At 34.2% G+C, this 26158-nt stretch overlaps 1 protein-coding gene across 1 annotated transcript in view; it reads right to left on the reverse strand.

Annotated features, from left to right (window-relative positions):
* EYA4 (EYA transcriptional coactivator and phosphatase 4) overlaps positions 1-26158 on the reverse strand; it is a 260960-nt gene that overhangs the window by 42492 nt on the left and 192310 nt on the right. Inside the window, 8 exon segments of the mRNA XM_079147113.1 lie at positions 902-1067; positions 4660-4739; positions 7141-7284; positions 7431-7573; positions 8806-8872; positions 13236-13328; positions 19805-19873; positions 21273-21397. Coding sequence (XP_079003239.1) covers positions 902-1067; positions 4660-4739; positions 7141-7284; positions 7431-7573; positions 8806-8872; positions 13236-13328; positions 19805-19873; positions 21273-21397 — 887 coding nt within the window.

The raw sequence follows: 26158 nt of genomic DNA on the forward strand, positions 1-26158 counted from the left end.
CCAGTACCTTTTGCTAAAAAAAATATTAATTCTCTATCCAATTGTCTTTGCACTTTTGTCAAAAACCAGTTTTCCAGCATGTGTATGAATTTATTTCTGGAATCTCCATTCTGTTTCATTTATCTATGTATCTCTGCTTTTGCTAATACAATACTTTCTTTATTACTATACCTGTAAGTCTTGAAATTGGTTAGTTCAAGTTTTCAAACTTCATTCTTATTTTTCAAAATTGTTTTCACTATTCTGTTCCTTTACCTTTCCTTATAATTTTAAAATCACTTTTATAATTTGTTCAAAAAATCCAATTGACATTTTGATTTGAGATTATGTTGGATGTCTATTAAACTGGCCTTTAATTTTAAATACTTTGGTATGTCAAGCATCTATAGCAAATATGATTCTAATAAGAATGTGGCAAGACTTCAGATAATAAGATGGATTTCAAATAAGCACCTATTGGGCAAAGATGTTAAACTACCCGCCACTGGTCCTACAAATGTGGACTGGCAGGAGTTACTGATGACTCAGGGGTGAAGGACCTATGAAGTTTCTCTGGCAAAAAGGAAATATTAACAGTTATACTCAAGAAGATAATATTACAATTCTGCTGTCAAGTTTTTCACAATTAAAGAATGAGTCTGGCAAAAGGTCCATTCAACCCATGTCCATATTCATACATACATAGTCTTTTCGAGATTCCAATCTGCTATCTGTTTCACATCTAAAAGGAGGATTTTTGCATTGTCAAAGGAGTTTCAATTTATGCAATGAGGCTAATGTAGATTAAACATCATCACAATTAACTGGAATTTTCAGGCATGTTTTTGAAAAGTCCATTTTTTCCATGTTATTAGATTCCACAAAACATTTAAGAGTATTTCACCTGGGTGAAGATCTGTACCTGGTTGGCTAGTCAGTCCTGGGAGAGATTCCTGTAACTGATAGGTGGAGGCTGATGAAGACGTGCCATCAGCTGTGTTATTTGAAGTCATGTACGCTCCATAGGTTGATGCTGAGTAATACTGAGCATACTGGTTTTGGCCAAAGGCTGTGTAGGATGGATAATCCTGAAACAATAATGGACATGTGTGTGCTTAAAGAGAAATTACTATCCATTATGCTCCAAACAACAATAATGACAAGCAAAAAACCCAAACAACCCCAATCACTATGGCAAATGAAAGATCAGTATGGGCTCCATTTGTTTCTGAGTGTACAGCATTGTGCTGATCCTCCTGGGTGGAGATGACTTTGTTGGCATTTTGTACCCATATATGCACATGGTAATGAGCTCCCTATTATTTTTGCAAACCAGCTCCAGTACACAAATTTTAATCTACCCAAAGTTTGCATGTGCTTCACTTTGTCCCCATAATTACTTATCTGAGGATTTACATTATTAGGATCTGTGCCCTGAAAGAGGAGGGGGGAGCTGGAACAGAGTCATATTCATGAAATCAGTACTAAGGTCATTAGCAGGGGGAGCGTGGCTGCCCCCACCCCGCTTCCACACAGACAGCCCAGTGCATTTGCTCAATTTCTGTTACCTTTCCAACTGCCCTTGATGATTCTGTCTTTTTGGCAGAAGGTATAGAGTAAATAAACAAATGAATGAGGGATTTTTCTTACCCAGCCTCTCACATACCATGTGCTATCTGAGGCCTTAACTCAAAAGTGTTCAGTGAGGTGAGGTTTTTCAAACTAGTGGTTTTTCTCCTTTGTTTACAGACAAAAATGAAAGCATTGGGTCAACTCCCCAACCTGTTTTTTAACAAAAAAAAATTTTAAGAACCTTAAAATGATAAGAATGTTTCCTCAAAATTCTTTTACATATTAAGATGGTGAGTGAGGGTGTTGTGATCAAGTTTAATATGTCTACCATGTTTTAGCCCCAGATGCTATCAGTGATGACAGACCCTTAGTCAGGATTAAGATCCCCTGTTGAGACAAGTTCTGGAGGGAACAGAGACGTGGTTCCCCCAAAAGGAAATTCTCTGTATAAGTAAATACACGTGTTATCAGAAAGGATTAAGTAAAATGGCAAAAGACCAAAATTCCACTAGGCTGTTAAATTTTAGGATCTTATGTTCCCCATAGCTACCTGTGAGCCAAAGAAAAAACTCATCAATATTTGAACAAGTTCCAAGCGACATGGCTTTTCCACAGTAAAAGAGAGAGAGCAGAGGCTTACATGGGGCTGGCTTTTTGTCCAGGCACTGTAAAGGGCTTAAATAGCTTTGCTCACCTAATTTTCACAAGCTCCTATGTGATGTTATTATTATCATTCCCATTTTATATATTTTTAAAAAAATGCTACAGCATAGAATGCTGAAGTGATTTGTGCCCAGGTCACACAACCAGCAAGCTTCAGAGCTGCAACCCAGCATGGGTGTGAGGCACTGTGTGCTAACAAGTTACTGACACCCTGAGGGTGAGCTGGGCACATCCTGGGAAGTCTCCCATCAGCCTCTGGGGAATAAGGTGTCGAGTGCTCAGGTGTGTCTCTGAGATCTCTATCTCCCTTCATTCCCACTCTGGACACCATGGCCTTCACCTCCACTTCAGCCCATTTATTCACTTTCTACTTTAACTTCTGTTTCCATTTTTTACTTTCTCCAAAGACTTAGAAGCCAGAGTACACAAACCATAAATTACATAATGATGTTCTCCTTCTTAGGATCATTTAATAGCTTCCTACTGGACTTGAAATAGGATCTAAAGGCCTTACTGAAACCCTTGTGGCCTTATGTGAGAGGCCTATGTCTACCTCTTCAAAAACTGGTGTCTCCACCTTCCCTTTAGCCCTGACTAAACTCCAGTCCTGGAATTCAATGACACATGGAGTCTTCCACCCCTAGCGGTCTCATCCTTTCTGCTTTCTTTGCCTGAAACACTGGTGCACTCACTCATCATCTGGCCCTCAGAAGCCTTGGCCCAAGTGTGTTTCTCACAGAGAAGGCTTCTACCAAGCCTTACTCAAAAGTCTTTTCCTGCTAATATTTTCAGTGGGATCTTGTTCTCTCCTTCATGCTTTTTAATTCTGGACCTATTTATTTGTGTTTCCATTGGTTTACTGTCTGCATGCTGCAAATTCCATGAGGTAAGGATAAGGTTTGATACAGCGCAGCCACTGCACCACTGACCCCTAGTGTTCACACCTGTTCCTAATACATGACAGACACTCAGTATCTGCTGAAAGAATAAGTGGTACTCAGCCCATGATCCAAAACATAAACTATAATTTACACAAGATCCACTCTACTTAATGGTCAGATAGAATTGGATCTGTTTTATGATTAAAACTTTTCAAATAAATATTCTTCTTTATACATATTTTTAAATCCTACCAAGTAGAGTGATCTTTCAATTGTACTACCATTCTGTCTAGTGTATATTTCTATTATTATATTTATTATACTCCACCCTCTATCCAAATTATTTCATGTCTGTTTTTTCAGGAAGACTGTGTCTTTCAGAGAGCATGAAACAGACTGAACTATTTTTTCCATACTTTTATTGGTGTATTATAGTTGTACATAATGGTAGGATTTGTTGAAGATGAAGACTAACTAGTTTGAGCCTTTACTGCTTAGTCAAAAATATAATGTAAAGCAGGAGCTTAATAAATGTCTGCTGTATCTATAAATAAAGGATCAAAAATTCTCAGCTTTTTTAAAAAAAAAATATGCAGTACCTGATGGTTAGTGATTTAAGATACCATACTTTCTAATGAATGCCAGCTTCCTTCTGGCCTTTTGTTGTGTTAATAAAACCACAAAAAAGGCAATTAATAGAATTCCTTCAGTAAATGCAAAAACCAAATGCTTGTGCAGTAACTTATATTTTAAAATACATGAAATTTTGGCCACTATGCTGAAGTAAAATAGTGCCTTGTCTGACCAGAAACCAGCTACCCTTCAGTCTCAACTACTCTGGGCATGGTTGAGAATCATAAAATAAGGACAATAGATTCTGAAGTGTCAGCACAGATCACAAGTTCATCTCTGTGCCAAGTCGCTACCTCAGGAACATGCACTCTTGCTCTGCATGTCATTCCAACAGCTAGATTTTTAAAACTCACAAAAACATTAGGATAGGAAAGCATGATTAGGAGGAGGCAGAGGACTGCTCAGGTAGGCTCAGTGACCAAAGCAAAATTTATGGCTAGTATTGGAAGACAGGAACCAAACATTTATTGAAAGAAATCATAGAATTAAATAGTTAAAAAATAATTTAAAAAATCCAACATTAGTTCTGGAGGCATTTTATTTAATAACTAGAGTTACTTTTTAGGACTGGAAAGGTTTTAGTCTATAGCATAATCCTGTGATTGATCATAGTTTGATTTACTAATTAATATTCATAATGATAACGTTTTATTAAGAGAAATAAAATTGTGTTTAGGATAGTTTAAGATAAAAGTATTCGATATATTTTTTTTAAATGAGAAAAGACTGCAACTACAGGGTACATATTTAATAACCAAGAAATCTAAAATGGCCGGAATAACACATATCCCAAGAATTCTGGATAAGTAATTTTTTACTGTCCTGAGAGGGTGTATCAATTTTAAATAAAGAAATATTATTTACAGAGGATGTACACTTATATAGAAACTTAAATAGATAAAAAAAAAACAAATATAAAAAGCTACTATACCTGTTGTGAACCACTGAAATTCGTTGAATTGGAAACTGAATTATTTGCATAAATAGTAGATGATGGTGCAAAACTAGAACCTAGAGATGAAGAACAAATTTCATTTAAAAAACTTTCATACTAATTCAGTCATTAAAAGAAAGGATGAAATTCTGTCATTTGTGACAACACAGATGGAATTGGAGAATATTAAGTGAAATCAGTCAGGCAAAGAAAGGCAAATGTCATGTGACCCCATTCATGTGTAGAATCCAGAAGGGTTGATTTCATATAAATTGAGAATGGAATAGTGGTTACCAGAGGCTGAAGAGAAGAGTGAAGGGTGGGGGGGTTGGTCAATAGGAGAAAAAAGTTCTGGTGGCTATTGCACACTAGTAAATACTGGAGAGTAGGTAATAATATGCTATATCTTCCAGAAAAGCTGGGAAAAAAAGGATTCTGAAGGTTTTCATTGCAAAGAAATGATAAATGTTTGAAGAGAAAGCTTTATATGTTCTGGTTTCAACATTATATAACGATAGACATATTAAAATATCACATGGTACCCCATAAAGACAACAAGCATTATGTATAAATTAGAAATGAAATTTCTATATAGACTCCAAAGAAACTTTCCTTGTAAAATGATAAAAATATTTCATTTTGCAGAATTCAGAAAGAGAAACATGATTTGAATTCTGTCTTGAAGTCAGTGAAATTTGAAATTGGGAGACTTAAAAGGAAAATGTGCTCAGCTCTAGCCAGCTCATGGTGGCTGGCAGACTTGCCGAGTGGGTGTGTTGGGCTAAACAGGAGAATGTAGGCACAGTATCACCAGGATGAAGCTGGCATTCAAGGAGGCAGGTGTCTGAAAGAGCAGGGGTACTCGAAGAATAAAATACCAGAAAGATGGAGAATTGTGGATCTTTCAAACTATTTCCACCCCATTTGCATACTGAAACTAATGGAGCTAAACACTGGGTAAGATTACTAGGAAGTAAAAATACAAAACCCACTTAGAACTGATGCTTGCAACAACCTGTCTTTTTGTTCTCTTATGTCTCCCTTTAGAACAATGAGAGGAGTGAATTAGGATTCAGTCAAAAAATGGTTCATAGAACTGTAAGAACTTATTCAATTAGTTTTTGAGTTGGGTCCAAAACAAGAGAAGTATTAATTACAGATAATTTCTTTTTAAATATGTTCTTGTGGATTGTACTTATCAAGGAATAAAATAAAAAACTATTCAGGCAGTGGAAGACCTGTTTTATCAACGTGTTTTGACTAGCAATATAGTATGTAATCAATGCAATTGACTTGGCCTGAATAGTCTAAATGGGGGAAAACTGAAGATGTCTCTATGTTTTGTCACACTCTCCACGATGCTTGTGGCTCATTGCAGCAGCAGTGTATACGCAAAAATGTTTCCACCTAATATTCTGGATGGAAAGATTTCTGCTATTCTGACCAGAAATGTCTAAGTAATGATTTCATTTCAGTCAATTGCCTAAAGTGTCAATATCAGTTGGTTCAAACATGTGAATATAGTCCCAAGTTTATGACCAACACTATAGACAAAATGATGGATAGGAACTAACTTTTAATATTTTTACCATGTCACTAAAATACTTTCTGCAATTATTATATAAAGATCAAACACGACTTTTAATAGGAGCCAAAAGCAAAAAAAAAAAAAAAAAAAAAAAAAAAGTCCTATATGTATTATGATGGGGGGTTTTGCAAATTATATAAATAGTCTTATTAAGAACTATAATATCAATAGGTAGGGTGACATAATGGGGGGCGGGAGGGGGGCAAGAATGGAGGTAGGAAGGACTGCATAGAGGCAAAAGTGGTGGGGAGGGGTGTGGGGATAGGAAAAAATAACAGAATAAATCAAACAACATTACCCTATGTAAATTTATGATTACACAAATGGTATGCCTCTACTCCATGTACAGAGAATCAACATGTATCCTATTTGTTTACAATAAAAAAATGCAAAGAAGATATAAAAAATAGGGTGTATTTAAGGAATGAACAAAAATTCCCAATCACTCAATGTAAAGTGGACCTTAGAAAAGTGCTGATTTATTTTTATACAATCAAAATTGCATTACATTCTTAAGGAGTATTGAAAAGAAAATACTAGTTTGCACTATGAATCTTTTAAATTGCTCACTTAAGTTAGACACCAAACAAGCGCCTGCCTGACCTGGTGGCTGGCTTGAAGTTTGCTTTGCTTGGACTCTGTTTCCTGCCAATGTTATACAGCTTAAACTTAAGTATTTACATTCAGTGTGAGTCATGTTTCTCTATGTACATTCAAATATTTCCATAATGTTTCTGCCTCATAGTTTGTCTTTTTTTTTTAAAGAAATTGTGTGAGTGGTGGTTAAATTTAAAACTGTTTTCAGGACTGAACACTTCGAAGTTTGAAGCCAAAGAGTCTCATTCAGAGAATTGGTTCTCACATAGCATGCTCCATGTGTGGCTACTTACCTGGCATTTGGTAAGAATACGGTGTCTGGCCTGGCTGTGGGGTAGAAAACCCTGGGCTGTAACTGAGGCAGCCACTCTGTAATGGGGACTGAGTTTGGGAAAGTCCACTCTCCGTCTTGATGGCTGGCAACATCACACCCAAATCTGTTTCAAAAATGCACATGCAAACCATTGGATTAGTAAGATGATCTTCCTTCTGAGCTGTAACTTAACATTAGAGTATAAAAGTACCAGCCCGCAGGATTACCCACTTATAGTTGAAGAAGGAGAAGATATAAGATGTGAAATACCGTAGGTGGGCAGGCTGTAGGGCTGTCCTGTCTGTGAGTAGGCTGTGTAGACGGCTGGCTGCTGCATCCCCGAATACTGAGTCTGGCCTGCGTAGGCAGACATAGTTTGAGCTGCTGGTGTAGAAAGAATGTGTGGATAGGGCCTAAATATCAGAAAAATAGCATTACTGTGGCAACAAAGACTGCACATTAATTCAGACAGCTTAGATTCAGTGAAACCCTATAACATCTAGGAAGTAAACCTCCTCTCTATTCACAACATAATTTTAACAATATAGGAGCGAATAAGAGTTTGAATGTCAGGAGCCCAGGCTCTGCTACAAAGCAATCACCTTGGAAAAATGATTTAAACTCCTTAAGACTATCTCATCTGTCAAATAAGAAGTTTAGCTTAGATGCTATATCTAAAGTCTTGCTACATCTAAATAGTTCTCCAATTAATATGTAGATGAGGAAAAGGGAGCACAGGCCAGTTAATCAATATGCTCACAAGTAGATTTACACTCACCATGAGTGACCTGATGCTATACAGTGATTACAAAAGTCTATTTAAAAGCTCTTCTGAGAATTCACTACCCAAATGGGAAATCAGTTAGAACAAAAAGGAGGAGGAGGAGGAGGAGGAGGAGGAGGAGGAGGAGGAGGAGGAGGAGAAGGAGGAGCCTTCCTGAAAAGAAATTGAATGCCATTCCTTTTATCATGTCACATTTTACAGAATGTTCTCAATTGGAGATCCAGACCCCAGCTTACACTTAAGGATATTCTTGATGTTGTAGGAAAAAAACACATTATATTTTATATTATAAAAACATATTATGTTTGTTCAGGAATCCAAAATCTAGGCATATCAGGTTGATCTCAAACAAATTCAAATATACACCCAATAGAGTTAAACTTGAAATATCTACCATTGTCCTCAGTATGGTGACCATAGTAGTTATAAAAACAAAGATAAACATATTTTCCAGAGTATGTTTATTGTAACTCAAAATCCAATAAAAATACTCCAATGATGGAATGAATTATGAAGTGTTGATGTTTGGGTAAAATGTGTATTCTTTATATTTTCTTTAAGCTATGCAGCATTTTAAAATTTTCATTAAAAAAAAATAGCATCTTCTGGTTTGAGTCTGATGTTTTGCTCAAACTACACGAATACCCAGAATGAAGGGCATTAGCCAGATAAAAGTGATGTCTCTATTTCCAATTTGCATAGAATGGTTTATGTCTAATCTATCCAAATATCCATCCAGCTGCCTATATTACATGTATATACAGAAATGCCAATTTAAAGTTGATATATTGTGTGAATACAAATTAATAAATGTAAATCTGGAAAATGGTTCTAACAAAGCTGCATCTACTGACCACTTACTTGGAAGGATAGAGCTGTGGGGAGTACTGATGTGCTGATCTAGGGCTGTAGCCACTGCTTGTGATTACTGTAAGACAAAACAAACCAGTGCACAAAAAAATTGCTTCATAAATGCATTCCACTAGAAGATACACAGCCAATTTAAAGAAACTGTCATGTTAAATATGTTTCTAAAAATTCATTCATTTTCTAAAATCCAGTTCCTACAAAGTAACAGCTCCCTAAACACTTTTCAAAGTTAAACTGCTTTGAATTTTGTTCTAAGAGCATGAAATAAATATTCCTCTCTCAAATCATTCTATTACTCATCCATTTTCTCAAGTCAGCTATGTGCTCTTAAGTATTGATATGCTACGAATAAGTATCTTTGATTACAGAATAATTAAGCTTTCATGGTGCAAAAGTAAAATTTTAAATTGAAAACTTTACATTTTAAACTCCAAATATGATAGCAATATATTGCCTCTAGATTTTATTCCAACTAAAATAATATTTAAGAAAAATTTGATGTTTCAAGCATCATTTCTAATTGTAAACATGCTAGTGTTTTCTATTTTCTTTCATTTTACTAATCTGAGGAGTCGTTAAAAATGCAGAGACCAAAGTATTCTAGGAATATCTTGAATATACAGAGCAAGCATGAGGGATGATGTAACACTTTCTATTAAGCATAATCACAAAATGAAGTAGCAATCATATTTACAGTTATATTTAGAACTATCAGAGATAATACTTTTCTGAGAAGAACTTAAAAGTAAAAGTCAGGTTCTATTAACATTTCATCCAAATATGTACCACAGACTGGAATATATCCAAAAGTTTGGAAGTTTCTCTTTCCTTTAGCCATCTGCCTTGACTAAGACAGATGTATTGCAAATATATGGGTTCTAAAGTGTTGAGCCAGCCCCTTCAGAGCCAATCCTTACTGGGCAAGCACACAGAGTGTCTTTATTAGGCCATCTGCTGTTCATTCACTTTTCAAAAAGATTAAAGTAGTACACAACACAGCCCTGGAATTAGTTTAGTCTAATCAATCATAGTTATACTTCAAAGTACTATGACCTTCCTAAGTTGTTCATAATAATTCTGGAGCTAAACTTTTAGAATTGTAAAAGTGACAAATAGGTTTAAGTGGCTAACTGGTTTATGAAATTCGATATACTTCTATATCCAAATGTTATTAAGTACCTTTGTGATCTATTGCTTCATAAACATACAGAATGTAAGATGTTTAGAATGCTATTTTGCCTGTAAGTTCAGAGTAAGGAAAGAATAGTTTTCATAGCAATAGTACAATAAACACATTTCCATGAATATTAGGAATCAATTTTGAAAACAATCGAATATGACTGAGGTATCATATTCTAAACATTTTTGGGAATCAAAATTTAAGTGAATTTTCTATATATGTATATTGGAAATAAATTCACTGATAAGCCATTAATTTTTTCTTAATAATTAAAAACATAAAAGAATATTTAAAATGTTCAAATCAATTCAATGAGAATAGACTTTGTACTACACCACATGGGTACTAAATGTACATTATATAATAATAGTGTTTTCACTCTAATTTATTAATTCACTATAGTAAATTTTTTTTTTTTAGAAACATAGTTAAATAAGACTTAATTCCAGGTTGTTTTGTCTCTTTTTTAAAGGAACTTCATTTTGGTACACTCAAGACTTTGGCCATACATATTAACTAGTCATTCTCAAGATTGAAAAGTAGAAGGCTTTTCAAAAAGACACAGAATAATGAAAGAAACATTCACTATAGCAGTTTTTCTTAAATACAACAAAGAGCAAAATTCTATATTTCAGCCAAAACATATATATATATTTATTTATTTATACATAAACACAATTCTGAATATATAGGATGATTTTCCTCTCTAATGAACGAATGTAGACATCATTAGAATAATGTACCGAACAATGTATAAAGGGTCAATTGAAATTTCACACTAATGTCTATATGTTCATTTATAAATAAAAGATACAACTTTTGGCCCAGAAAACTAAGAGGCCTTTTAAAGAACAAGAATTGGAGAGTTTATGCTTCCTTATTAAAATTTATACATTTTATACTAACATAAACTTGCAGATGACAGAAAACAACAGGAAAATTGGATTCAAGTGAGTTGTGATTATGCTGATCAGAATAAAGATTGTTCCTGCCAAGGCAGCCTGATTTCCAGAAAAAACCTGTGGGACACCCTGTGCAAATGGGGAAGACCTTCTCTTTATCCCTAATTGTCATTTAATTAACCCCGAGCATTACCCAAAGCACTCAAATCAGTATACTCCACCATTTCTGCAAACAAAAGGAAACAGAACTGTCTTTAAAATATCCTGAAAAGTAATGTTTAAAAATTTTAATGTCTATTATCAGTTTTCCAGAGGCAAGCAATTTTAGGATTTTACTCTTATTATTAGGATAGTTTAGATCAGTGACTCTCAATGGGATGGGAAGTGGAGAGGAATTTGCCAGGAGAATTTTAAATGTCTGGAGTTATTTTTTCGGTGTTATAACTAATGGTGCTACTTGCATTTGGAGCATATGCATGGACACTGCTGAGCATGTTACCATGCACAGTACAGATCCATCAAAATTAAGAATTAGCCCCCAATTTTAATAGTGCTGCCATTGAGAACCCCTGTCCTGGATCACTGTTGTGAGTGGAACTTCCTAGTGTTGAACATGCTCTATATATGAGTTGTCCAATATGGTAGCCACTAGCCACAGGCATCCATTAAACATTTGAAATGTGGCTTGTGTGAATGTTTTATTTTACCAAATTTTACTTAATTTAAATTTAAATGGCTACATATGGCAAATGGCTACTTTATTAGACTGCAAAGCCCTAGAAAGGTTTGAAAAGAAAACTGGGAAAATATGTGTAAAGAAAATATCAGTGGATTTCAAACAGAATGATTGTTTACACATGTTTCTTTGTATATTTTTACATTTTCCAATAGAGTACTATTGAAAGGACCTAAGGACTATCACTACCCAGTTCTAGACTCATTTGTACCAGTTGTGGAAGCCTTGATCATGGGGTCAAAGTTATCTTTGACTTCTCTGTGCACCTTGGTGTTCTTGTTGGTAAAATGGATCGGAGAGCTCTGACGCTCCTTCTGGAACTATCATTCTATAGTTCTCTCATTCAACTTTTAAGGAAATTGTATGCCCTTGAAGTATGACAGCAATCACTTAATAATTTCTTTTCTTAAAAATACATTTGTATACATTTTCTTTGCAGAAAGTTTACAAAGTCAAAGTAAGTGAGCAATACAGAACAACAGGGTAAGTTAGTACCTATTTATCTTCTGAGAGGCAGGTGAATTGCCAGAAAGGATATGGATTAGCATAGATGAGTTTCTATGCAAAGTTCATCTACTACTCACTATTTCTGTTTGGAGTACTAGTATTTATGTCAATATGTGACAACTACTTCCAATTGTATGAACTAAGAAAGCTGGGTCATCCACAACTGTAAAAATGAAACACCAGCTACAATGACATCATACTCAAAGACGTATCTCAACCCTTTTTACATAGGGCATGCCCACATAAAATCCTTGCACATGAGAACACGGATAAATGTGAAATACACTTAAACAGATAATGGAACCAAGATTTAATTGCCATAACTGCTCTTCTAGGTTTAATTTTCATCTTTCTGATATACACATTCCTTCTGAGCTTTTTTTCTTTAATCCTTTTGCCAGAAAATAAGCCAACCAAAATACTGTAACTTAAAAAAAAAAAAAAAAAACTTTTACTAAATCAACTTATTTCGTGCCCTTTGTGCTCAGCTGGGAGTTATCAGATATTTCTATTCAAAAGGGATTGATGTTTAAAGACACAAGGTTGTTCTCTTTGAAGCACAGAATTGCTCCATGAGTCTGGGTTCTAATGCAACCAGCATGTGTCCCCCGAAGCCCATTAACCTTTAATACTTGTCACTCAGCTGCTTGCACGGGAGGGCTTTTTTAAACCCAGAGAGGAAACAAGGTTATTTAGAAGGAATCAAATGGATAGTTTTACATCTAAGATGGGGGACAGAAGGCAGTTTTTAATGTAATTTAAGTGGGTGAGTTGAAGGAACAAAGTCTGCTGTTATGACCTAATTATTAAATTAATTAAGCACGGTATAAAATCATGATGAAGGAAGCCAGCACTGCTTATCTCTAATGAGAAAATCATGGGATTGTTTCACTCTCAACTGAAAAGCTGGCAAAATGATTCTGACTACAATTTTTCAAAAAACATAGTTTTAGAATGAATCTCAAAAGAAGTGAATTTGTTGCTAACTTTTAGATTCAAGTACTAAGAGCTTTGATGTTCATGCTGCTCTCCACAAAGAGGAGGCTGTGCATGGACCACAGTGTGGACGTAAGGACACACGAGCTAAAGGCTTTACCTGACCCCGTAAAAGTGTCAAGCGCTCCATCTCCAGTCGTGCTTGTGGTTTCACTGCTGTTCAAGGGCTCTGTTTTGACTGCAAGAAGAGACACTACGTAGAAGAATAAGTACATGTGAGTTTTACTTCTAAATGTATATAAAAGACCCTGACTGTTCTACGACTGATCTCACTAGCTACCATGGGCATGCAAGAGAAAACTTGAGAAGTTGACGAGGAAAGTTTTGTTAATTTAGCTTCTAAGTGGGCATGCATTTATGGAGGATTTATTCTAGAATCCTCTGACTAAGCTGGTTCTCAGAGCCTGGCTTTTAAAGGCAGTCAACCTTGAAAAGGGAAACAGCAGTACATATATTTGCATTTTTAATTCACTTAAGCACACTCTGATAGAGTCAACAGACAGAAGAAACCAGTCAGTCTCCAGCACATTTAATCCAAATCATAACAAAGGGATTTACTAGCTCATATTATATTCTTCCCAAGAAGATGTTTAAAAATAAAAAATATTGCATTAGAGTACAATGGAGGCATATGCAAATTCCGAAACCATGAGCCCATTCATTGATGGGTGATAAATGAGACACTCAATAAATTTTTCAATGTAAAAAAGACCAAGGAGTCTTCAAGTGTTGGGTTTTTTATATTAATGCTGTAATAATTTTTAAAGTGTTATAGAGCTAAGCAGAGAAGAGGTGACTTTGACAGCAGCAAGTATATCTTTGGAAAACTCTTGTAATATGTTATTTCTACTTTGAGATGGTATATTTGGGCAAAATCCTCTGTGGGAGCAATGAAGCCTGGTGCACATTATTGCCATTATGAGACACAGCACGTGGGGCAGTGATAAAGCCTCTACCCATTTGGTCACACCATATTTTCTCTTGGTTACAAAGCTCTATTTACATATATCACAGCAGTAAGGGAACAAACAAACTTATTTTCTACTTATTACTTCGTGTGTTTCCTGGTCAAAAATGAAATGGTGCAGTTGTATAACTTAGAAGCAAGCAGAAAATTATAAAGAAGAAAGCTGAAGACTAGCCAACCATGACTAAATATGCCAAAAGAGAACAGCAGGGTCACACAGCACATCCATGTCAGTAATGTTACTTTATTAGGAAAGCAATTGATTGATGAAACAACATGCAGAAATGATTATGTGCCTTCCATGTGAACAGACTTAAACAGATCCTCAGTGAGTTCTGGAGTTAACTTAGTATCCATGATTGAAAAATGACATGATAATTTGCTGGGAGAGTCAGAGGTGAATTGTTCAGTTTGGAAAGAGGAAATAAAAAATAGATTACTTATCCTAGCCAAAGGAGAATTTGAGGTTGACCTATCTTTCAATAGCAACAACAATATGATAACAAATATCTTATTATTTGTGTAATGATAAACAATGAGTGAGTGATTACTACATGGGTAATAATTTGCAGTTGTTCACATTACATTATACTTAATTAGCAATTGTGCTTACCACTACTAAATTACTAATTAATACAACATTATTTTTTGTTTGAGTTTGCTATATGTTAGACCATATATATTTAGCTAATCCTTAAAACAACCTAACAGATATGTCACTCTATCCATTTCATACACAAAGAAATTAGAATTTAGGTGGCTGAGGAATCTGTACCAGTTCCATCACAGAAGAAAGAATCTGAATTTAGGAATTTAGAATAAGATCTGAATTCAGGAATTTATCTTTAACATCCATAATCTTTCCACCAGAACTGGCTGTCTTCAGGCCGGAGAAATGGCTTGTTTATGTTCTTGAGAGGTTCTTCATGAAGGTTCAGAGTAAAATAAGAATATGGTTACCTTATATAGAGAGAAATTAGGAATGCTTTATTTAAAATGAAAGCTGCAAAATACTGAAATAGGCTATTAATGTGTGTTTTTCATTTCTTCCTCATGACATATTTTAAAAGATAACAAGGAAGAAAAAAGTAGATAACAGGACTACACAATTAAAAGGTGCTTGATATATTCCAGATTCTCTTCCTGTGCTTTACAGGAATTAATTTATTTACTCTCCACAACAGTCAACAGACAATAGTAATATCTGCATTCTTCAGATGAGGAAACTGAGGCACACAAAGATTAAATGTGGTCCACAGTCATATTGCTAGTAAGAGCTAGAATTTGAGATCAGGTGGTGCATTTGCAGAATCCAGTCACTAAATCATTTGCCTTTTAGGAAGTACCAACTACTTGGGAATTCCTTTCATCGGCATAAAGACAATCCAGAGAATCACCTAGGTGGGTGTAAAGGCTAAGCTCTGTGTTTGTCCACATTTTCCTTCTGAACATTTATGACAAAACATAGTCCAAAGCCTTCAGAAAAACTACCATAAGAGTTTCTTAGGACTTCTGAACTAACTGTGGCCAAGTTCCTATTTACACATTTGTACCTATAAACAGAGCTTGTAAAATAGATTTGTTATACTCCCAATGAGAACCTACTTCACTTGTGTGTTGGGAAATGGAGCAGAATGTGAGGTGAGTCTGCTGAAACTGGTGGAGGAGTCAGACCCCAAGATTCATTTTGTTACCTTGAATTGCAACTTGGAGACTTGACTTAAAAAATTTAGTACTGGTTTTGATTATCAATTTCCTCAACTTAAAAACTTCAGGTGGTCAAAAGCCTTCAGAAAAATCACCATAAAAAGACAAAGAAGAAGGTGAGATATTTTTATCTCATTCATAATATCGGTAATATCTTTCATTAAAATTATAAAGGTCTGTATTTATTTGAAGATAGACAAAGATGGTTCATTTTACTGAGAAGAGGCATCCCTAGCAACTACATGCAGATCCATAAATATCAAGATGTGTCCAGGGTACAAAAATGGAGGGATTTTAAGGTAACAAGTCAATGGCTGCTAACATGTGGAGGAAAAAGATGCTAATGTAAAATTATTTTTCTTATGCTGGTAATGGAAGAACAAAAGAGAAAAGGGGAAACAAATAAATTATGCTGTTCAGGTAAACACCATTTTCACATTAAGCAGGCATTAACACGCATCTCCTAAGCTCCAAATTAGTTGCAAAGATAATTTGCTTTTATTTTTTAAAGAAAGGGAGTAATATTAGGTAATAGTAAATAATTTGAGTTTTTCAACAATAGAAAACTCCAAGAAGTGAAGTCAGTACTTTTATTTATGATGAGTTATTAAAAAGATATTAGAGTACAAAGAAGGGTTATATTGATATGCATACAACAGGTAACTAGTTACAAAGTACACATTATGTAATAATTATAGATAAAGCTTGAAAAATGGAAGTTATTTTCACTAAAGTTCCAAATATATTTGAAATGTTCTGTTTACTTTTGTCTTGTTTTTGTTTGTACAATTTAAATTAGATATACTATAATGTTTCTAATAGCAGAAAATTTTTTAAAATTATATATGTGCAAGGCACTATTAGAAACATGTTCATTAGTAAAACAAATCTAGGTTTTTTTTTTTTTTTTACTGTTTTCCTAAAACCTGTGAAAAACTCCTCATTCAGTGACTATTCATTAAAATATTCAGATGCATTTTAAAACTGTTATCTTGTTTTTCTCAAATTAATATAGAGTTTAAACAGGACATTTTACTTATTTTCAGGACAGCTTCCAAAATCATTACATACTATGAAATAGAAACAAAAACCTGGTATAGGATATAAACACCATTATTTTGCAACAAAATTAAAACTCGCACATCAAATGCTTTGATTTCAAAAGCAGAAATCAGATTTTAGTGTCTTAGTTTGAAGAATCCTAAGGCTTTATTGTTCTATATGCTCAAAATGAGTGAGTGATGGTTCATGAAACGTGGGATAAAATAACTTTGCACTGAACTGTCATATTAAGAAATACTTGCATTGTCAGATCCCTCCCTGGCTATTTGTAATTTGGGTGCTATTCACATAGTCAAATAGTTTAAAAAAAAAAAAAGATATATACACATAAACCTATATTTTGTATATAAACATATAAGTAATCAGATTTTCCTTTTTTTACTGTTTAAAATCCAGATCATGTGATTATCGACATGTGTCAGTTATAGCTAGTAAATCACTCTGGCACCTTTTGTGCAACATCATGGCTAAGCTTGTATGGCTCACAAAGCCTGCCCAATCATTTGTTTGCTAAGGCATGGTTGCTTTTATTTTAAAATATAAATCTGCAGATACAATGATGTAGTTAGGACTAAAGCAACAAAACATCTTAAATTACTTTAAGAAATAAAGCAACATATTTAAGCAATACCAATGTAGGATCTTAAGGTAATGCTATTTATAGGTATCAAAACTACATAACTAAAATTATTCTCAAAGTTAATGGAAAGATCTTGAAAAGGCATTAAATTATTGTTTAGCTTTTACCTTTTGTTTTATTGGGATAATTTTACAAAGTGATTAAGTCCAACAATAAAACTTTGAATTAAAAAATAAAAGTTTATTCTCCGTGGAAGAGATTATATAACCAATGTGTGGTGTGTGACATAAAACTTGTCATTAAAAATCCAATAAAATTCCTTAAAATTTCTAATATCAGTATACCATCAAGACTACATCACCAATAATTGAAGAATGCATAACATTTTGTTACTAAGTTTGCTTTTTTTGGCCCAGTTTTTACATTTCTCTATGCAAAGAAAATATTTATCTGACCAAATATTTAATGTTCTTTAAATACAATGCAGGTTTTTATTTTCCTTAAAAAAAACTGTTGCCTATTTATTATGGAATTATTAATTATGGGAAGAAAATTGTGCCAGCATTTATTGCTAAGCAATTTGTATACATTATCCAATGACAAAAAGCTTTGCCATCATGTATTATAGTACCCCGTTTTCACAGGAAGGAACTGAAACTCAGCTTAAGTAACTTGTTGAAGGTGACATAGACAGTAACAGTAGTGCTGAGATCCAGAACCACGATGCCCCTGACACATAAGTCCCTTTCCTTCCACATGGCCATATAACATTAACCCTAAGAATCAGGAAAACTTGATGGCTTATATTTAGAAAAATGTTTCTGCTTGAGGTGAGATGAAAATTACTAAGTATTCACTCCAATTATTCATTATTGTAATGTTTGAAATACATTAACATTACTTCAGAATAGTCAGTGAGGTATGAATGGGTTTTTTTGTTTTGTTTTGTTTTTGTTTTACATTATACTTGTTTTAAAAAAATAGCAAAATGAGCTGGGTGTGGTGGCACATGCCTGTAATCCCAGCAGCTCAGGAGACTGAGGCAAGGGTATTTGGAGTTCAAAGCCAGCCTCAGCAGCTTAGTGAGGCCCTAAGCAAGACTCTGTCTCTAAATAAAATACAAAAAAAGGGGTTAAACGCCCCTGGGTTCAATCTGCAGTACCCACCCCACCAAAAAAAAAAAAAAAAAAAAAAAAGATAAAAGTTTAACAAAATGAGATTATATCCAAGAAAATTACATGAAATTTAAATTTTAGGATTCATAAATAAAAGCTTCTTGGAACACGGCCATGCCCATTCATTTTCCCCCTGTTTATAGCTACTTTTGCACTACAGTGTAGAGCTGAGAGAGAAACAGAGACTGTGCTCTACAAAGCCAAACACATTTACTGTCTTGCCCTTTTCCAAAAGACACTCCTGAGTAAGAATTAAGAAAAACTGAATCCTGGCAGCATATTTTTAAGTATGAAAAGTGTATTTCAAGTGTGAAATTTAAAAATCTTTGAAATGAAAACATAAAATTATAAACAATGCATGTAGAAGAGGGATCTTTATACGATGGTCATATGTTTTAATCTGATCTGAGACAGAGCAAGTCCAGCCAAACTGTGCCTATTGTGAGTACTCATTTTTGATTCAGCTTTCCAATAAGCATTAGCTTTTATGTTTTAAGCCTAAAATGGGCATTTCTGCAGTAGTGGGATGGTTTAAATATTTAAATTTTGGTAATATCTTAATATTTGATATGGGAAAAATTTGTGTGTATGAATATAAATATCTATAGATGAAAACATTTCAAAAAAATTATTACCTTATAATTTTAAATGTATAGTCTCATCACTGAAACTTTTTAAAGTGATAACGCATTTGACTATTGACTTTGGAATATTTATGAAGTCTGCAAAGTAGCTAATATCATTTTGCCACTTTAAGAATTTAATTCAAACCATGAAAATCTATGGGTTATTAGGTAACTAAGTTTTTATATATATTCACTCCTTCAGCTGATCTGATCAACATGCCTGTTGCTGGGTCAAATTAACCATATAATAAACTGATAAATCATGAGAAAACCATGGGCTGTCCATGTATGCATCTGCTGGTGCAAATTATGAAAAATAACAGTAAGAAAAACCCCGCCGACCTAAGGAATGTAATATTAGAATATCAGGTGATAAGAAAATAATAGCTCACTGTTACCCATAAATAACTAAAAGGCATATTCACTCTCCCCCTTTTTTTTAACATACTGAACACAGAGAAGAGGGGCAAACATAAAAAGAGCAACAGACAGCAAATCAGAGGGGCAAATCCACACACCCAAACACATGCAGTGTACCATCGTCTCCCATACTTGTTGCAGAAGAGGGGGTGTTGCAACTCAGCAACCAGTCTGCTGTATTTAAAACAGTCATGTTGTCCCCTGAGAACAGGAACAGTATAAGAGTTCATTGTCTGGACACCTGCTGAGTGTACATGAGTAATCTTCAATGCCTGTGCTGGTTTCTGACCATTAAGCCAAATTAGAGCTGCACTGTATGACTTCTGCATTTTAGTGTACCAGGTCTGTTTTAGTTCAGTAAATATATGTACTTAATGATTTGTGACCCTCAAGGTCTGATTTCAGAGGGTTTTTCAATCTTTTTAGTAGTCAATTTCAAGTTTAAATGTAAATGTTCTTACTCTAGAGTAGTCATCACTAAATATTCTTATACATTTGCAATCCCATAATTAATTAGCTGAAATTATAGATGCATGTTTAGAGACAAATAAACACTATAAACAAGGAGAAGAATGTTAATCTACAAAGGGTATGGTGTAAAACATTATTAAATACAGGTAAGTTGCAATGCACACAACTTGACGAAGAACACTTTTAGACTGCACAGTTATATTAAGTGGGAAGAGGTGTAGCAATTTTATAGATATTTATTTAAAATTTAAAAGAAAATATGATGTGGCAAATGCTGATATCTGATAATATGAATAGTTTACAAACTAAACCAAATTTCATATAAATTTTACTTTGTTGATGAGACTAGATTTACAAAATTTTGAAATGGTTGTGAATAATTTAAAATACAACTTGTATAACATTGTGGGTATGTATATATGTATATAGTTGTATATACCTATTATAATACAAGAATTGGATCATATGTTCTGACAAGTTGAATGCATTCTATAAAAACAATAAAGCAGAATATTAGACAGACTAGCTGTTATTGTTGCCGTATGTTGTAGAATAATTATGGTCTAATGAAATGAGAAAAGATCTGGAAAAAATACATTCCCTTTTTGAGTAAGTGCCAGGTATTATGGTATTATTCTCTTTGAAAAGAAAATACAGCAGATATGCATATTTTTGTATTTCCAAAATTATTGTTAAGAAAAAAACATTTTCTATGAAAAATTTTGGGGTAATCTCTTTTAAATTCAAAATTTAGAAAGTGGCATAAGTAGTGTGTGTGTATGTGTGTGTATTTGTAACAACAGGGTACAAATCTTTTGATCACAAATTATAAACTTTTTGGAATATTTATAAGGAATAAGTAAAAACACAAACAGAAAACTTTTCTGTAGGCCCTCAAGATGTTGCTCAGGATTATCTGTTCTCTCTGAATATTTCCAGCTATGGAGGAAGAACACAAATTTTAAGAAAATCAACAGAATGATAAACAATATACTAACAATATATTCCTGGGCTGTAATGCTGAATATGGTACTGATAATAAGATAATAATTTATTAGCAGCCCCCTAATATGAAATTAAAGCAAACAATGAGATGTGATTCTGGCTATCTCTGGGGTGGTGCACTTACCTCCCGTCCCATTGGTAGTAACCGATGTGCTGCTGAGACTGGATTTATCCAGTTTGGAGCTACCAGCAGTATCACTAGCTCCAACAAGAGTATGAGGACTTGCTAGGTCCTGCATTTCCATAGACCTGTTGAAGCAGGAAGCAACAGAATAAAAGTTGAAATGTCAGCAATTATTTTTTACTAAATTATGTACATTATTCCACTTAGTACATGTGTGATCTCACAATAAATGAACCCAGTAGCTGAAGCCTTTTGTTAATCAGACGAATATGCTAGTCTATTAAAAATAAACAAATACATAAATAAGAAAAGCTTCCACAGTGATTTAGTACTCTTAATTTGATTGTTATTTGTAATCCTACAAATATTCCATATAATAATGTGAGGAAAAAAACACTTTTTCATCTTGATGTTGATATGAACCTCCTAAACTGTTCACCTCTGCTACAAATAAGAACAAATAGTGAAAAAATTAAACTCCCATAATTTGGCATGCTCTGCCACCATTGAGGAAGAAATCTGTAACCAGAAATAAACTGGGAACTCAAAACCAGAACAGAAGCTTTTAGCTGACCTCATTGACCCAGGTGGCTGAAAAATGAGCCCTAGGCCTGAGAGCTGGAGTTGTAACACTTCTAATATCCATCCAGGAACAGGAGACTTTGATATATGTTTGTTCCAGAGAATGTGCTAGAATTGAGACCCTAAATAAAACTGGGATTCTTGAAAGGATGACCCTCTTCTAAAAAGGAAACTAGGAAAAAAAGAATTGCTCAGTGGTCCAATGAAGCCAAACATGCTCTCATGAAAGAAATGAAACACAGATAAACAAAAGCTGAGATTATTTTTTACCTTATGACCTGAATAGCAACAACAAAAAATCATGGGGAGATTTCAGCTGAAAGAAAGAAGCCAAATGAAATCTCAGATGTGCAGGAGAAAATTAAGAGTAACCTAATGGTAAGTATGAAGGTAAATGTCCAAGATTATCTTTTACTTTCCTCTTAAATAATTAAAAACAGTCTACTGAAGCAAAACTAATGATACTATATTGTAAGATTTATAATATGCTCTATAAAGGAAATAAATAACAACAATAGCACAAAAGATGGTGAAGTAAAGTTGGTCTAATGAAATGAGGAAGGTTCTTCCATTGGGCATTAGGTATTATATTAAAGTTCAATAAGTGGTAAGTTTAGGGTACATAATATAACTCCTGCCATTAAATATTAATAAGAAAAATATCAAAAGATACAATAAAAAGCCATTAGGATAATTAAGATAAAAATGTAAAGAAATGACTGATCTCTATGAAGTCAGAAAAATAAGAAAAAATAGCATATGAGAAAAATGGAAAATACATAGAAGATGGCACACTCACCTAACCATGTTGATGATTACACTAAATATCAAGGGATTAAACACTCCAACAGAAAGGCAATGATCATCCCTTTGTTCTACACAACCACACAGTTATAAGAGTGTTACAAGAAGCATTTCAGATATACACTGTAATGGTATAGTGCACCACCCAGACATTCAGTTCTAGATCTGAAGAAATCATTCCTATAGCTGCTGGGAGTGTTGCCAGCTGACAGCTCTCAACTGAGCTCCTTTCCAGGACTTGCCTTCAATCACAGATTCACTGTGCTCAAGATCACATACCTTCTGGGGTCAGCTCTCCTGTACTGACTGGTCAAGTATCAACACTGTGCTCCTGCTCCGAGGTTCACCCTAGTCTAGGGCATCCATAAAACCAGGTGAGCCTTTGTTGCAATTGAACAATCAATGTCTCTCAGTCTAACTCTGCTTCATTCCTTTCCCTAAAAGGTGTTGATGCTGAAAGCACATCCCCAATATATCCTGCATGTGAAATCTCCAAGTCAGAGTCTGCTTCCTAGAAACCTAACAGTGAGAAGGCCCAAGTAGGTTGAGAGTAAAGTAATGGCAAATTATATGCCATGCAAATAAAAATCAACAACAGAAATATCTTTAAGCTATAACATTATCACACAAAATAGGTTTTAAGACGATAAAGAGGAATTAGAGAATGTTGAAAACAAAAAAGTACCTCAGGAAAAATGTGACAATTCAAAACGTGCATGTACCTATAAGAAGAGCTTCAAAATACTCTGAAGCAGAAACTGACATAACTAAAAGATGAAACAGGCAAGTCTATAATCATAGTTGGAGCCTTTATTTATTTTATTTTTTGGGTATCAAGGACACTTAACCACTGAGCTGTGTCCCTAGCCCCTTTTTATTTTTTTTACTCTGAGACAGAGTCTGGCTAAGTTGCTGAGGCTGACTTTGAATTGTGATCCTCCTGTTTCAGCCTCCAGAGTCACTGGGATCACAGAACTGCACCATTTTGCCGGCACAGTTGGAGTTTTTATAACATACTTTTTCTAGTAACCAACAGAAAAAAGTACACAAAAAAATAAGTTTAAAAATATACACAAAAGATTTAAGCAGCATTATCACCAATGTGATCTAATTACTAGTTAGTTACAGGATGCTAACAATCAATAATTGTAGAAAATAGACTGGTTTCAAGCATACCTGGAATGTCCACAAAAGACTATATGCTGATCTAACATGAATAGTAATAAGTTTAAACATTAAAATCTTACAAAGTATGATATCTGACCACAATGAATTGATTTAGTAAGTAAAGGTAATAAAATATATAAAAAATCTCCAGTATTTGAAATTGAAACACCATACTTCAAAACAATATCTAAGTCATAGAAGAATCAAGAAACAAATATAAAAAACACTTAGGATAAAATGATAATGAAAACTTCTAATTAAAACTGGTGGTATACAAATAAAGTAGTGTTTAGAGAGAATTTTACATTAAAAAAGACAGAGGTTTAAAACTCTGTGATATAAGTTTCTTCCTGAAGAAACTACAGAAAGAAAAACAACTTGAAGAAAAAGAATATAAATTGGTGGGGGAAAAAAAATCTATGAACAATTCAGAAAATTTACAAATACTGAAAAAGGTCATTAGAGACATTAATGACATTAAGAGGATAAAGAAATATAAAATTATTATGCCAGTGAGTTTAATAATGTGAACAAAATTGGTAACTTTCTTCAAAGATAGTGTTATAAAATCTGACCCCAGTAAAAAAAAAAAAAAATAGAAAATCAGGGCATGTGTGAGGCCCTGGGTTCCATTGCTAGCAACACACACACACACACACACACACACACACACACACACACAGGAAAAATTCAAATATAAGTGATCAATTGAAGAAACTGAATTATCACTTTCAAAAAAAGAAATCTAGAGCCATATGGTTTCCTTAGTGAATGCCAGAAAACATTTAAGAAAAAATAGTAACCGTCTTTTTTAAAACTTCTGTCAGACAAAAATAGGAGAGAATGTTTTTTACTGTTGTTGGAGACCAGAATGACTCTGAATCAGAACCTGACCAAGATAATCTCAAGAAGAAAATTATAGATCCATATTACTTATAAACAAAGATGAAAAATATGGCACTAAACATCACGTTAAATCCAGCAGTAAAAAGATAAAAACATCATGACCAAGTGTGGTTTATCCCAGGAATGCAAAGCTGATTTAACATTTGAAAATCAAGGTAATTCAATATGTTAAGAGAATATTATTTCCATGGGTGCAAAAATTACTTGACAATATTCATCATCCATTCATGATCTAAATTCTTGGCAACCTAGGAAATGAAGTATTTTTCTTTCATCTGATAAGAACAGTTTATGAAAAATCTTTAGCTTATATCATATTTAATGATGAAATATTAAATTCTTTCAGAGCCAAGGCAAAGATGTCTGCTTTTCTCTCTTCAGCACATTTTACTAGCAAACTTGGCCAGCACAAGACAAAAATAAATAAATAAAAAGGTGAAGAGTGGAAGTTTTGAAGTTTAAGAGTTTAGAAAGATAAAACTATAATATGATGTAATTATTTATGTAGCGATTTTAAGAAATCCATCAAAAAACTCTAAAATTACTAAAACTGGTAAGTAAATTTATCAAAGTTATATAGACAAGGACTTTGCCATTACTAAATAAAACATGAACTAAAAATATCTGAAACTTCAGCAAATGCCTCTCCAATTCAAATACTGAAATATCAAAACAGTGGTTATTCATCTTTAAGAAGCACTGAATGCTTAACTGGCAAGCAAAACTTTTCCTCTTGGAGGAAATAAACAAAACAAAACAGAAATGTTATGCTTCAGTCTCTACATTTTATGTGTATGTATATATATGTGTGTATATATGTATGTGTGTGTGTGTGTGTGTGTGTGTGTATAATGTTCAGAATACTATAAGCATTCTGAGACATAAGAGGCAGAAAAGACTGGTACAGTAGTGCATGCCTTGTTAGCCCAGCTACTGGGAAGGTTGAAGCAGGAGAATGGCAAATTTGAGACCAGTGCCTGGGCAACTTAGTGAGACCCTGTCTCAAAATAAAATTAAAAACTGTTGGGAATGTAGTTCAGAGGTTAGAGCACCCTTTGGTTAAATAAACAACTAGTCCCTAATCAGACGAGACAGGGAGTGGGGGCGGGGGGGGGTGGAGAGAGAGAGAGAGAGAGAGAGAGAGAGAGAGAGAAAAGTGACTCCTAGTGGAGAGGAAAAAAAACAGTAAATGAAAGAAGATCTGAACGTGGTTGAGGTTTTGGAATTAGCCAACAGGGCTTAGATGAGCCTCCATGCCTGGACACAGAGTAAGTATTGTCACCTCAAGGTGCTGGGGGAGATAAGCACTGTTTCTACAGCTCGACTGGGAGAAGACAGCTGGAAATGAACATCTGGCTTCCCCTAGAGTCTGTCCTATGTTTTGTTTGCTTTGTTTTGTTTTGTTTTCTTTGTTTTTCTTCTGAGTT

Source organism: Sciurus vulgaris (genome assembly GCF_902686455.1).
Source record: "Sciurus vulgaris genome assembly, chromosome: 7".
NCBI classification, from domain to species: domain Eukaryota; kingdom Metazoa; phylum Chordata; class Mammalia; order Rodentia; family Sciuridae; genus Sciurus; species Sciurus vulgaris.